At 38.2% G+C, this 15,257-nt stretch overlaps 2 protein-coding genes across 2 annotated transcripts in view; both read right to left on the bottom strand.

The window, feature by feature from the left end:
• Nucleotides 1–14,383, bottom strand: part of LOC136282696 (uncharacterized) — a 28,137-nt gene extending 13,754 nt beyond the window's left edge. Inside the window, exon 1 of the mRNA XM_066170405.1 lies at nucleotides 14,271–14,383. The gene's annotated coding sequence lies outside the window, so the exon portion shown is untranslated. The remainder of the gene's footprint in view (nucleotides 1–14,270) is intronic.
• LOC136282414 (uncharacterized) lies at nucleotides 10,200–13,573 on the bottom strand. The gene is made up of 6 exons (XM_066170059.1): nucleotides 13,290–13,573; nucleotides 12,486–12,735; nucleotides 11,977–12,286; nucleotides 11,429–11,544; nucleotides 10,791–10,974; nucleotides 10,200–10,294 (listed from the first exon to the last, which is right to left on the bottom strand). Exons 1-6 carry the CDS (start codon nucleotides 13,571–13,573, stop codon nucleotides 10,200–10,202), a joined length of 1,239 nt encoding a protein of 412 aa, XP_066026156.1.
• Nucleotides 14,384–15,257: the final 874 nt, after the last annotated feature.

Here is a 15,257-nt window from a genome sequence, read left to right as displayed (position 1 = left end):
ACATTCAATTTTCCCCCGGGAGTGAATGTGAACACACTAATAGATTATTTATCTCGGTACAGTTTCGGTCATTTTTGTTGTCGGGTAAAACAGGGAAAACGTTTATCTGAATTTCTCCAAACGTACACCGATTCTGGAACTGAAACTACCCACCTAGCTGGTAATATTCTAGTTTTTAAATACGTAAAAATCTCTGCGAGCCTACCTCTACTTTCCATAGGGGCAATTCGCGAACGAAGCTAAAAAATCAGATATTGCATAATTTGGCAATATGTTCTCAACAACAAATGTTTCAGAAAAATGAAACATGCAAGGTTTTGAAAGAATGTTATCTTATCCGAAGGGAAATCTCGCCTTTGGTTGTCATCTTTAAAAAAAATTGATCAACCTTCATAGAGGACTACTCGACGTAACTACAAACATAAACCTCAAATCGTGAGCATATCATCCAGATTCCGAGTGCTGCACCTTCTTTAATGGGAATTTGAGCGATCCAAACTCCTCTGAAGAGACACCGTTATACTTGTATGTCATTTAAAACATGTTGAAGTCGGCTGATCTACACGAAACTATCCTCACTCCAGTCATTTGTCATAAACATGTACGTTGTCACGATGGCGTGACGCTGTATTTCTCCATGAGGTTTCCATTGGTCGCCCCAAAGAAGATGAGAAATGGACATTTTTCGATATATCAGCAGATTTCCGCGCATTCTAAGTAAAAACAACCAAAAAAAAAAAAAGAAGAAGAAGAAAACCTCGATTGAACGCTCGTAAACACTGAGAATCTGAGAGCAGATAATAATTTTTAATGGGTAAAGTAAGAATTTTTTTGGGAAACTAATTTTCAATTTCATTAATTGAGCAAAAAGAAAAAGTTTAAACCACTTCTATCTCATTGAATTCTTCATACTCCCCGGTAATATTTTTCTGGCGTCTGTTTGGTGTGGGAGAAATATGCAATGACGAGTTTGGTTGTTTGTCGATGCTTACCTAGCATGTTAATTTTCTAAAGTTTTATTACCTTGGCAGAATGTCGCGTGACATACCAAGAAAAACCAACTTAATTCATAATTGACAGTCGTCACCAATCCTGGGTAACATAGGGGGGCGCACGCGCAGTTATATATATGTTAGCAAACTATTGCGAAAACGAATCATAAACAAAGAAGCAAAAGGTGGTTTATTTTTTCTGGCTGGATGAAAAGAATAGTTAAAGTTTTCAGTCCATTCTTGACACGTGGTGAACCCAAAATAGGGTTGATTTAGACCTCCGGCGCTATTGAACCCACTTAAAAACATAACAATACTTAAAATATGACAACATCTAGTTGGCTATGCACGCAATATATATTTTGTTCATTAATTCTACTAGCTAAGCCAATAACTGTGTCACACTTTGCCACCTTGTAATATTTTTTTATTTCCGATCTAAATATTACCATGAACAAATCAATTTTAGTCACAACTCCCTGAAAGAAACGACCACGCTTTATAATGGCGGTAATAAAAATGCTATCCATCTCAAATTTAAAGTTCCTGTTTTGTCTGTAAAAATTCCTAAGCATTTTAAACCCGGAAGTACATGTTTCAATGGATTTTTACCGTCTTATGAGAAGGGTCATGCCGCCTCGTTACATTTTGTTATGTAATTCGGGCCAAACTTGGCAGGAACAGGGGCGTCGGCTAGCCATAAATAAACAACAGACACTGAAAACGCTTGAGAGCAATTACAAATAATTGATGTCCCCTCGAAGAGAGGCGGCTTGAGGCGTATTGTGCGAAACGGAGCTTCTAGGGGACCGATGGTCGATTTTAAAAAGAGCAGTACCCATACCATGCGAAAGCTACAGGACACAGCTTTAATACATTTAGTCGGGGTACAATTATGGAAATTGTCTAAAGATTTAGAAATGTCATATGCTGTGTTACTTTGTTTGTGTGTGGGAAGAAAACAATCGTTATACTATCGCTTTCTTCGAGGTCACGGTGAACTATTTGTCTGTTCGATTTTTGTGTCTGTGATGACGCTAACGCTGCAGTTCTCCTTTTGACGAAATTTTCAACCAGAAAGAGGCAGCTAAAAATATTTTCACCAATTGTTGTTAGCGAGTTGCATCCGGAAGCCTAAAGATAGTAATGCGCCTCTGTAGTCTAGAATAACAAATAAACTATAGAAAACAAAAGCTGTTTGCTAAATATAGCAGCGCATTCATCTCTTTCTTATAGAAACTGGCCAGACAAACTTGGATAAACAAGATGCAATAGGCTACGAGATTTAATTTAGATCACATGTAATATAGTCCAGCGCGACTTCCAAATTATTATAGTACATATGTTTGCGCCACCAATGGTGACCAGACGGAAAAAAAAAAACATCTTTCTCCATTTCTTTACCGAGATCAAAACTTGTCATCTCTCTTATTTCTATCAACAAACATTACGCTATCATAGTGCTGATCCTAGCAGTAAGCAGGACGCGTGTCATATGAACTTCGTAATGGACCACGCTCACCGTGTAGTCTCTGTGACTCAGTGGTTAGAGCATCGGAGTGCGGAATCCGAAGATCTGAGGTTCGATTCCTCATGGGGACTCAGAGGTTTTTTTTTCCCACGCTCGTGACAAGACGAAGAAAAAACATGTCTCTAATAATCTCTATGTTTGCCAAAACTAGAGCCTTTCAGTCAGGGTCGTAAAACCAGCCAATCACAATCGTTTCAAATGAGATATCTTGTCTTTCTTGTCAGCGATTTCTTTGCCCAAGGTCGTGTGTTGTCTGCGCGGTGACGTAGGAGAAAACGCTTCTCGATCGAAGCTATACAAGCGAAAACATTACAGGTTAGAAATAAAAACATCTTTTTCATTTGACCAGATTAACGTGTATAACCAAATGCTAATTTTAACCCTTTGTTTTAGAATCTGTTTTCGATGATTCAGTTACCAACGGTTAAAGTCCATTCTGGTTCCTTTTCTCACTCGCACTCTGTTTACTTTTGTTTTTATTTACGGGTGCCAATTACGTGACGTCACGCTGCACAGTGAAACTTTGTTCAGTTTGGGCTAAAAGTAAATTCGTCAACAACAAACACGACAGAATTGTTTAGCAGGCTTAAATTAACAATATTCTACGCCGTAATTTAACGCGATCTCGTCAAAAGGATTTATTCTAATTTACCTAAAATTGAAGGAAAAGGCCTTATTACCTACGAGTGCTTGCAGGCATTCAGACAACAGATGTGACTTAGTTCCTTCATTGATATTTCTGTCGCTGCGGCATTACAAAGGTAAGCGCGTGCTTGCTTCTAACCATCAACAAGCTGCGAAATATTTATCTTGGTAAGATTTCTTATTTCAGAAAAATCTCAAAAATCTTATTCATTCAAATTTATCGAGCTTCGTACAATAAAAATATGTATGACGCTGAATCTCATAATAGGGAAGACTTTCATGAGTAGGTATTAGTGTGTTGTCATACTGTTTAAATCTGGAGATAGATCAGTTTCACATCTATAAACTTGTGTTCAAGTTGTGTAGAATAGTTCCCAACCACCAGACCATGGTTATGTGTTTATTCACGACAAGTGTAAATTTTACATTTATTTTTCAGTGTCGCTACAAAGGTTTAAACAAGTAATTTGTTTACCTCTGCGGAGTGATCGTGAAATTTTGTCTCAGAGAAAATATCACCACGCAGAAAGTGACCTCTTCTCCTAAATACTTAGGTCTTTCGGACAAGCGACTTAAAAATCAAAGTTCAAGTCTAATAAATTGGGAGATCTTAAACTCAAAGGACATTAATCGAATGCTTCAAAAATCACGCATGAATTAAAATACATTATTTGTCATAATTATGACTATTCTGGTGACCTATTTTCAACCCACAGTAACATTTTCGTTTAAAATATTATATAATTCCTCTTAAGCATCATCAAAATAAGTCAAAAATAATGTAGGGTTGCAATAATTTTTGTTCCTAGATGACACAGGATTCTATCAAGGCATTTGTTCGAGAGAATTTCGGCAAGGATTACTTCCCAGTCTATCACGGCCAAACAAACATTATCTCTCCACTTGCGCTGATAGTTAAACGAAAGCGGTCGTTGTGGAAGCGCCCCTTTGGTAAAGGAGAAATGGTCATTGTTGGTGGATTGCAGAGGTATATATCAGAAGAGAAAGAGAAACACTTTCATAATTACTGCCAGTCAAAACTTACGAAAGAAGACAGGAGTTTGGAAAAAACAGAAACGAGTGATGTCAGTAGGTCAGAGTTATCATTCTTTCAATAAACTCTTTATAAGTACTGCTCATGCCCAATACGGCTTGTTCAATTTCCGGCTGTGCTATGTAGTTCCGCTAAACAGGGGCCACAACCAGGTATTGAGACCCCTACTGAGTCAAGCCTTATATTTGCTCTCGCCTAAAAATGTCAAGTTTTCCTTAAGGAAAGAAATTCCTTGTCATGCAACAAACTACGAGCCCTTTCGCACAAATCTGAGTTTCGAGCTAAGTTAACTTAAAAATTGGAATGGTGATTGGGAACTGGGGACCTAGGACCAGGTACTAGGGAATAGGAAGTGGTACGTGGAAAATATGGAGTGGAGTGTGGGAAATGGGGAATGAAGAATGAAGATTATGGAAAACGAGAAACTAGCGATTTGGTAGGAATCTACTCTTAGGTTAAGGATGTTCGAGGCGGACAAAAAAAGCGAGCGGCCCACTTACGAATACAACAAACTCCTAGTACCATGTATATGATGGTCAGTTACGAACAAAAGGATACACTGAAATACAAAGATAAGAAAAAGTACTGATGCATGTAAACTCATTTCAAAAATACTTTGCGATATCGAATTCTCACTCTACCTGGCATTATTTAAAATTTTCCTCCTACAGGGAACAATTTCAGGAGAAGTCCACGCACCCTCCAAGCTAACCTTGTTATTAGGGAAAGATCTGTTAATAAAAGGAAGCGTTACGAGCCAGTCCTATCTTCTCCTATTCACAATGGACTGAAACGGGATAAGCTGCCGTCTTAGCGACTTACTACTGCAGACTCCTTTTTTTACAATGTCTTTCATTAGTTTGAACAGATTTTGACAAGTGACCCAAGGCAGTTACAACTCGACTAGGGATGATTGTGACTTTCTTCAAAAACTTGGAATTCGAAAGCAGTTGTTCCTGAGATTAGCTCTAGTGCAGAGAGACGTGATCCATGAATATGGCTGCCTGTTCAAATTGATTGGCGGTAACATAAAATTGATATCATTCTTTAAAACGAGAATTTTATTACGGGTAAAAAAAGCTTATAAGTAGGGAGTAATCTAACTTAAATTAATGATTGAATGTAAAAGAATCATACATTTTTTTGCTTCACTTCACTGTGATTGGTTCTGAAAACTCGCACCACGCCCTCAACATGTCATAGACACGCAGAAGCAAAGTTCAGGGAAAACCCTTGCGATTTGCTTAAAGCTGACTAGATATCAAGGAAAGTTGTGCCTGTGTGATTCTGGACTTCAGCATTTCAACTATTGTCCCTAAGAATTTTTGTAAACAGATACAGACTTTTCTGTGCACGCTACACTGAGAAAACTGTATGCCTGCGAAATTGCTGGTGTAGTTTTTTAAAACTGAACAAAATAGTTAAGTATATAGTTCTACGTTAAATTAAGTATTGTATTTTACTGAGGGCTACTCGAGAGTTACTTACATATTTATATGATCATTCTCGCATTTTTATCCCCACAGAAGCATCGAAAGAAAACTGGGAAGAACTTCTTCAAAGCATAAAGGATTCAGGGAAAGGCGAGGAGAAGAATGGAGATATGACAGCAGCAAAATAATTACTCTAAGATCAATGATGCATACTTCCTTTCTAACCTTTAACTGAAAGAAGTAAATAAACGCCTCATTAGGGCCGGTTCAAAATTAACTCACTGATCAATATCACATTTAGTAGATACAGAATATCATGCCTGTCTTGTGTGACGACTGTCATTTTCCGTTTCAAGTCATAGAAAATTTACTCCAAAACGTCCCAGAAAGAGAAACCTTAGGGTCAGTTCATTATCGCTTTAAAATCAAGAAACTGAATATTAGAGGTACTTTACACTATATCGTGTCAGCAAGACAAACATGTCGCGAGAATAAGGTATCAAACAAAACACATGTAATGTGAAATTTCATGACATAAAATGGGTAGGGCAGTGTATACTGCACTACCCACGAAAGCGGCAAATATCAGATTAAAATCTTTGAATGCCTTCGCGATATGGAGCATCCAGAAGGACGGCGTTTCTCTTGACTTTTGCTGCAATCCAGAGAAGCATAACATATTCAAAATAGGAGTTTTATTTGCGTTCTGAGTCATTACATCCAAATGTAAGAAATTTTTTGGAAACTACTTTTCAGTTTCATTAATTGAGCAAAAGAAATTTAAACTACTTCTTTCTCATTGAATTCTTCATATTCTCCGCAATATTTTTTTGGCTTCTGTTCGGTGTTGGAGAAATATGCAATGACGAGTTTGGTTATTTATCGATGCTTTCCTAACCCTATTAATTTTCTAATGTTTTATTTGGTCATAATTGACAGTCGTCACTAATGTTTTATTACCTTGGCAGAATGTCGCGTGACATACCAAGAAGAACCCATTTAATTCATTATTGACAATCGTCACCAACTAAGGTAACATAAGGGCGCACGCACAGTTACATATTTGTTAGAAGTTAAATGTACGTGCAGTAGTGATTAGTATTTACCTTTCAAGTGAATCGTGTAATGCATTTCGCGCGCGCTGATTGGCACGCCGATAGGATAGTTTCGAGGTGAATGACAAGTACTATCCACTTCAGTAGAGGTGAAAGTGGTGGATATTTACCTCGCTGTTTCGCGGCTCGGTTAACGTTCACCGCTATTCACCACCACTTTAGTGAATAATTGTTAATTTTTGGTCATGATTACTTTACATTAAGCCCTTTGAGAAAAGAAACTGGCTGTGAAAACTAAAAAGTGGAAATAAATCTGTACACTAAGTGTGCAAGAAAAATTTAAAATTATAAAGATAAATAAGTTTACCTTAAAATATCCCAATGCTTTTTTCCACAACGTCAATGGCAAACACGTTAAAAGCTGGAATTGATGATGTCAAAGTAATTGTATAGAGACCCATTGTGAATCTGCCCCACCTCAGCCCCCCATGACACGTTCGTGCACCGGATTTCGAAGTCATAATAGTTCAGTCGTCGATTTCAAATTTGCTGTCTACCAACAGTTTTTAATCACTGGCTCTTTATTCAAGAGCTAACAAAAAAGCATGAGATGAAAATTGTGATGAAGTGAATTTCACCTCAGACAAAAGATTAATGCTAGATTCAGCTTTAAGAATTATTGGATGAAGTTTTAATATCTTTCTTGGGCGAGATTACGCAATTGTGTTACATGCTTTAGATTTGTCGCTTGATTTGACGTTCACACCCTTTTATGATAATAATACTAAGACCTATACCAATGATAATGATAATAATACTAATAATAATAATTGTTACTATAGCACTGTTTGCAAAGCTTCGTTTAATTATCTCAACGTAACGTAGCGTATCCTATTTCATTTCAACAAATCTATTTTAACGATGGCGAAAAAAAGCCTTACTTCATTAACAATGCGAGAAGACAAAGTAATCAAGTTTGAGCGTAGAAACGCTCCACAACAAGATGGCAATTAAGAAGTGTTTGTGGAATAACCCACCTTCATTTTTTACGTATCTTTAACTTTATCTTCTTTGTATCTCATCTTGTTCCCTTGAATTTGAACTTTTTGTTTACCAGACAAAAAAGATCTAACAATCTGAGAGACCTCTGGAAAATTTACAACTGGCTTCTAACCTTAAGAAATTCGTGGTGTTTCAAAGTTTGAGGTAAACTATATTTGAGGAAACTCGAAATTGTCGCTTTCAACGGTGCCGAGTGGGAAACGTTGGTATAATTACAGACTTCTTCAGAAATGTTGGTATTCTGAGGCAATAAGGTAGTTACCTCCTACACAGATCCTTCGTGTGGGTATCCCCTCCATACCTTGACCGCGGAAGGTTCTTGTAAAGGAATTTAGTTCAGGGTTCCGTCAATGAGCGACAAAAGAGATTGTGTGACGTATTAATTTTGTGACTCTTACGACTTTTACCATTTTGGTAGACTTTTCTCCACCCTTCAGATGCATACATTTTTTTTCACTTTTTGTTGTTATTTTTGTTATGTTTTTTTCTGTTAATGTTTTGTTTTGCTTTATTTTTTGTCTGTGTATTGCTCAGAAATATAATAAGCAATTGGAAAGTCCCGTGAGAAGCTGCACACCCCATGGCCAACAAGTGCTCCCTGATGGACATTCCGACTTCGATAACCAAAGCATCAGTAGAATGAATAGTAATCGTTCAGCAGATGAGAATGTCGTACCCGATGTTTAAACCAAACCAAATCATCGGAAAAAACGTCCAGAAGCTGAGCCAAGCGCGAGTGGAACAAGTCAGTCGAGCAGGCTGCTAATTCTGGCGAAAAGGGAGCCAAGCCCGAGAAGAAAAAAGTGGAGGTTAAGGACGAGCTAAGCAAACTACCCGACTTCAAAAAGCTCGACATTTCCGAGTTGGATTGCATTTTCACGGATTTTAAAACAACGCTGGACCCATTCGTCCAAAATCGCCAGGACATGGCCAAAGCAGAGGAATCCTTTAAGAAAGCTGTTACACCGCTGGAACAAATCAGTCCGCACGCGCAGTTCAGTGAATATGTGCACGCCCTGAAGACGCGACTCACATCAGAGGGAACTGCAGTCAAGATAAAAGAAGGAGCTCTGGCCGTTTACACAGAGGGCAAAAAGACAGTTTAAGGAATTTCTGACGCAGTAGCTGCTGTAAATGCCATACTCAAACTGTCGAATGAATTAAAGGCTATGCCGATTATTATCGCAAGAGGAAGTGACGATGCAGTCGAGAGAGCTGAAGGAATGGATGTGCAAGGAATCTTGGAACGAGAGTTTAAGAGCGTGTGGGATTGAACTATTATGATTTTGAAATCCATTTATTTCCACTTTTTAGTTTTCACAGCCAGTTTCTTTTTTTAGAAAGAGGGCTTAATGTAAAGTAATCATGAACAACAATTAACAATTATTCACTAAAGTGGAGGTAAATAGCGGTGGACATTAACCGAGCCGCGAAACAGCGAGTTAAATATCCACCACTTTCACCCTTACTGAAGTGGATAGTACTTGTCATTCACCTCAGAACTATCCTATCGGCGTGCCAATCAGCGCGCGCGGAATGCATTACACGATTCACTTGAAAGGTAAATACTAATCACTACTGCACGTACATCTAACTTCTAACAAATATGTAACTGCGCGTGCGCCCTTATGTTACCTTAGATTGGTGACGACTGTCAATAATGAATTAAATGGTTCTTCTTGGTATGTCACGCGACATTCTGCCAAGGTAATAAAACATTAGAAAATTAACAGGGTTAGGAAAGCATCGAAAAATAACCAAACTCGTCATTGCATATTTCTCCAGCACCAAACAGACACCAAAAGAATATATGAAGAATTCCATGAGAAAGAGGTAGTTTAAATTTTTTTTGCTCAATTAATGAAATTGAAGAGTAGTTTCCAAAAAAAATCCTTACACTTGGATGTTATGACTCAGAACGCAATAAAACTCCAATTTTGAATGTGTTATGCTTCTTTGAATTGCAGAAAAAGTCGGAAAAACGCCATCCTTCTAGATGCTCCACATTGCGAAGGCATTCAAAGATTTTAATCTGATATTTGCCGCTTTCGTGGGTAGTGCAGTATACACTGCCCTACCCACTATGTCATGAAATCTTCTCAATACATGTGTTTTGTTTGATACCTTATTCTCGCGACATGTTTGTCTTGCTGACACGATACAGTGTAAAGTACCTCTAATATTCAGTTTCATGATTTTAAAGCGATAATGAACTGACCCTAAGGTTTCTCTTTCTGGGACGTTTTGGAGTAAATTTTCTATGACTTAAAACTGAAAATGACATTCGTCACACAAGACAGGCATGATATTCTGTATCTACTAAATGTGATGTTGATCAGTGAGTAAATTTTGAATCGGCCCTAATGAGGCATTTATTTTTTTAGTTAAAGGTTAGAAAGGAAGTATGCATCATTGATCTTAGAGTAATTATTTTGCTGCTGTCATATCTCCATTCTTCTCCTCGCCTTTCCCTGAATCCATTATGCTTTGAAGAAGTTCTTCCCAGTTTTCTTTCGATGCTTCTGTGGGGATAAAAATGTGAGAATGATCATATAAATATGTAAGTAACTCTCAAGTAGCCCTCGGTAAAATACAATACTTAATTTAACGTAGAACTATATACTTAACTATTTTGTTCAGTTTTAAAAACTACACCAGCTATTTCCCAGGCATACTGTTTTCTGCAGCGTGCACGGAAAAGTCTGTCTCTGTTTACAAAAATTCTTAAGGATCATAATTGAAATGCTGGAGTCCAGAATCACACAGGCACAACTTTCCTTGATATCTAGTCAGCTTTAAGCAAATCGCAAGGGTTTTCCCTGAACTTTGCTTCTGCGTGTCTATGACATGTTGAGGGCGTGGTGCGAGTTTTCAGAACCAATCACAGTGAAGTGAAGCAAAAAATGTATGATTCTTTTACATTCAATCATTAATTTAAGTTAGATTACATCCTACTTAAAAGCTATTTTCCCTGTGATAAAATTCTCGTTTTAAAGAATGATATCAATTTTATGTTACCGCTAATCAATTTGAACAGGCAGCCATATTCATGGATCACGTCTCTCTGCACTGAAGCTAATCTCAGGAACAACTGCTTTGGCCTGGCTCGAATTCCAAGTTTTTGAAGAAAGTCGCTATCATCCTTCGTTAGTGGTTTGTCGAGTTGTAACTGCCTTGAGCCACTTGTCAAAATCTGTTCAAACTAATGAAAGACATTGTAAACTAGGAGTCTGCAGTAGAAGCAAGTCTCTAAGACGGCAGCTTATCCCGTTTCAGTCATTGTCAGGTACTCCCCTCCCCTCCCCTTCCCTCCTCTTCCCCCTCCGAAAATGAGCAATTTTTCTTAGAGGGAGACCTTCACAGTTAAGACACGTTAAATTATCCACACTTGGAAGAATCATCATCAAAGATAAAATTTGTTGGCGTCGAAGTGATAAGGTATTTGTTATCAGGAAAATCCAGATAGACTCGGCCATTCTGAACCTGTAATTTTGTGTCACAGCTGCCACTATCATCTGCAAGACCCTGCGTCAGTTGCGTGGAAGAGTTGAAAGTTTTATGAAGTTAATTTTATCGACTCAGATAGTATGAAGCGGATAGTATAACATGTTATTTTAAGATTTAATAATGGAATAAACGGCGTTGTCAGAACTTACCCAATTCAAATACCTCAGTATCTGTGTTTTCAGCTGAGTACCATTCTCTGCAGTGGTCAGAAGTTTTCTGATATCTTCTACTTTTCCATTATCTTTCTCCGTCAGGAAAATCCCACCTGAATTTGTGAAAATTAAATACTAAGAAGGACCTGAGAGAAATTGATGTATGTTCTGCTCGTTTGACCTATAGAGATACTTAAGACATTAGATACTCGAGAATTCACTCTGGTTCATGTCCATCATATCATCATATTTTATTCCTGTAGTCTGCTTAAACACCACCCTCATGGGTTTAGTCCTCTCACCCGCACTGGCTGGTACTCTGTTACCCATTCAGATGGAGTAGATCATTTTGTAACTGACGTAAGTGTCTCATGGACCTCTCATGTAAACTGCGACTCACTCTAGAACCCCTCCCCCCCCCCCCTCCCGCGAGATTCTTCCCTAGATCCTCCACATGTTTATCAATTTCACAATATTTTTCCAGTCTACTAAGAGAACTACATCGCAATCCAGAAATTCTTAAATTAACCAAACAAGACTAATACCTGGACTGAAACTTTCTTCCATTTCTAAATGCAACGCTGCTTCTTCGTCTGATATGACAGAATGCACCAGAGCGGATTCACCCCGATTCCGAAAGGATTTGCCGACAAACTCGCCATCTTGAATCTGTAAACGTCTCCCCTCCTTGCTATAAGTTACGCGACAACATTTAAAGAGAAAAGGCGCGCGAGAATTTCTTCGTACCATTGGTGGAAGATAGGACTGGTTTGTAACGCTTCCTCTTATTAACGGATCTTTCCCTAATAACAAGGTTAGTTTGGAGGGTGCGTGGACTTCTCCTGAAACTGTTGCCTAAAAGAGGAAAATAATGAAAGGTAGAATGAGACTTCGATATCGCAAAGTACTTTTGAAGTGAGTTCGGGGTACAGAAAACTATTAGGTTCACCCTGTATGCCATGTTTTACCTTGTGAAAAACTTCTAATAATCAAGAAAAGCTTATAAACCGATTCTTTACAGAACGAGAACCTGCACTGATACAAAAAACCATACCTGATGCATTCGGTTGCCTTTAAGAAGAAACTTGGCGCTATACATCACTGCAGTGACAAGAAGCAAATCGTGACCCTCTAATGGCGTCATCTTATCAGCATCTAACACAGCGTGTGACAACAATTCGCGCAAATCTACGTCCACGTAATACTCTTCTGTAAGCTTGCCAAGCTCCAGGTCACCCAGAATGTCGGCCAACTTTAGTTCCAGTCCCCCAGCGTCCAAGCTTTCAAGCGTGACATCAAGATTCCTGTCAACGTATCGGTCATGTTCAGGGAATGAAAATTTCACCAGGTGCTTAGTGAAGCTGTAAAAATCTTAAAATGTTAGATTCGTTGATCTTTGTCAATTTTCTTTTCCCTTTTCCTCATTTTTCAATCCTCATCATGTTTCCCTTTTCCAATTTCTATTCCATTTCGCTATACTCATATCTCATTTTCCATGCCGTAATCTTCATTCTCTATTTCCCATTTCCCATACTCCACTCCATATTTTCCACATACCACTTCCTATTCCCTAGTATCTGGTCCTAAGTCCCCATTTCCCAATGACCATTCAAATTTTTAAGTTAACTTAACTCTAAACTCAGATTTGCGCGAAAGGGCTCGTAGTTTGTTGCATGACAAGGAATTTTTTTTCATGTAGGAGGCGAGAGCAAAGATAAGGCTTAACTCACTAAGGGTCTCAATACCCGGTTATGGCCCCTGTTTAGCGGAAGTACATAGTAAAGTCGGAAATTGAACATGCCGTATGGGGCATAAGCAGTACTTATAAAGAGTTTATTGAAAGAATGATAACTCTGACCTGCTGACATCACTCGTTTCTGTTTTTTCCAAACTTCTGTCTTCTTTCATAAGTTTTGACTGGCAGTAATTATGAAAGTGTTTCTCTTTCTCTTCAGTAATATACCTCTGCAATCCACCAACAATGACCATTTCTCCTTTACCAAAGGGGCGCTTCCACAACGACCGCTTTCGTTTAACAATCAGCGCAAGTGGAGAGATAATGTTTGTTTGGCCGTGATAGACTGGGAAGTAATCCTTGCCGAAATTCTCTCGAACAAATGCCTTGATAGAGTCCTGCGTCATCTAGGAACAAAAATTATTGCAACCCTACATAATTTTTAAATTTATTTTGATGATGCTTAAGAGGAATGATGTAATATTTTCAACCAAAATGTTGCTGTGGGCTGAAAATAGGTCACCAGAATAGTCATACTGATAAAAAATAACGTATTATGATTCATGCGTGATTTTTAAAGCATTCGATTAATGTCCTTTGAGTTTAAGATCTCCCTATTTATTGGACTTGAATTTTGATTTTTAAGTCGCTTGTCCGAAAGGCATAAGTATTTAAGAGAAGAGGTAACTTTCTGCGTGGTGATATTTTCTCTGAGACAAAATTTCATGATCGCTCTCCAGAGGTAAACAAATTACTAATTTAAACCTTTGTAGCGACACTGAAAAATAAATATAAAATTTACACTTGTCGTGGATAAACACATAACCATGGTCTGGTGGTTGGGAACTATTCTACACAACTTGCAACAAACAAGTTAATAGATGTGAAACTGATCTATCTCCAGATTTCAACAGTATGACAACACACCAATACCTACTCATGAAAGTCTTCCCTATTATGAGATTTAGCGTCATACATATTTTTATTGTACGGAGCTCGATAAATTTGAATGGATAAGATTTTTGTGATTTTTCTGAAATAAGAAATCTAACCAAGATAAACATTTAGTAGCTTGTTGATGGTGAGAAGCAAGCACGCGCTTACCTTGTAATGCCGCAGCGACAGAAATATCAATGAAGGAACTAAGCCACATCTGTTGTCTGACTGCTTGCAAGCACTCCTTGGTAAAAAGGCCTTTTCCTTCAATTTTATGTAAAAATTAGTTGAAATCCTTTTGACGAGATCGCGTTAAATTACGGCGTAGAATATTGTTAATTTGAGCCCGCTAAACAATTCTGTCGCGTTTGTTGTTGATTAATTTACTTTTAGCCCAAAGAAAGTCTCACTTTCCAGCGTGACGTCACGTAATTGACACTCGTAAATAAAAACAAAAGTAAACAGAGTGCGAGTGAGAAATGTAACCAGAATGGACTTTAAATAACCGCTGGTAACTGAATGATCGAAAACAGATTCTAAAACAAAATATTAAAATTAGCATTTGGTTTTACACGTTAATCTGGTCAAATGAAAAAGGTGTTTTTATTTCTAACCTGTAATGTTTTCGCCTGTATAGCTTCGATTTCTCCTAAGTCACCGCAGACAACACACGACCTTGGGCACAGAAATCGCTATCAAGAAGGACAAGATATCTCATTTGAAACGATTGTGATTGGCTGGTTCTACGACTCTGACTGAAAGGCTTTAGTTTTGGCAAACATAGAGATTATTAGAGAAAGATGTTTTTTTCGTCTTGTCACGAGCGCGGGAAAAAGAAAAAATTATGAGTCCCCATGAGAAATCGAACCTCAGACCTTCGGATTCCGCACTCCAATGCTCTAACCACTAAGTCACAGAGCCTCCACGGTGAGCGCGATCTATTACGAAGTTCATATGACATGCGTCCTGCTTACTGCTAGGATCAGCACTGTCTATAGCGTAATGTTTGTAGATAGAAATAAGAGAGATGGTAAGTTTTGAGCTCGGTAAAGCAATAGAGAAGAAGTTTTTTTTTTTCGTCTTGTCACGAGCGTGGAACAAAGAAAAAATTCTGAGTCCCTTGAGGAATCGAACCTCAGACCTTCGGATTCCGCG

The sequence above is a fragment of the Pocillopora verrucosa genome, chromosome 7 (genome assembly GCF_036669915.1).
Source record: "Pocillopora verrucosa isolate sample1 chromosome 7, ASM3666991v2, whole genome shotgun sequence".
Classification (NCBI taxonomy): Eukaryota; Metazoa; Cnidaria; class Anthozoa; order Scleractinia; family Pocilloporidae; genus Pocillopora; species Pocillopora verrucosa.
This window is presented reverse-complemented; position numbering and strand designations above follow the sequence as displayed.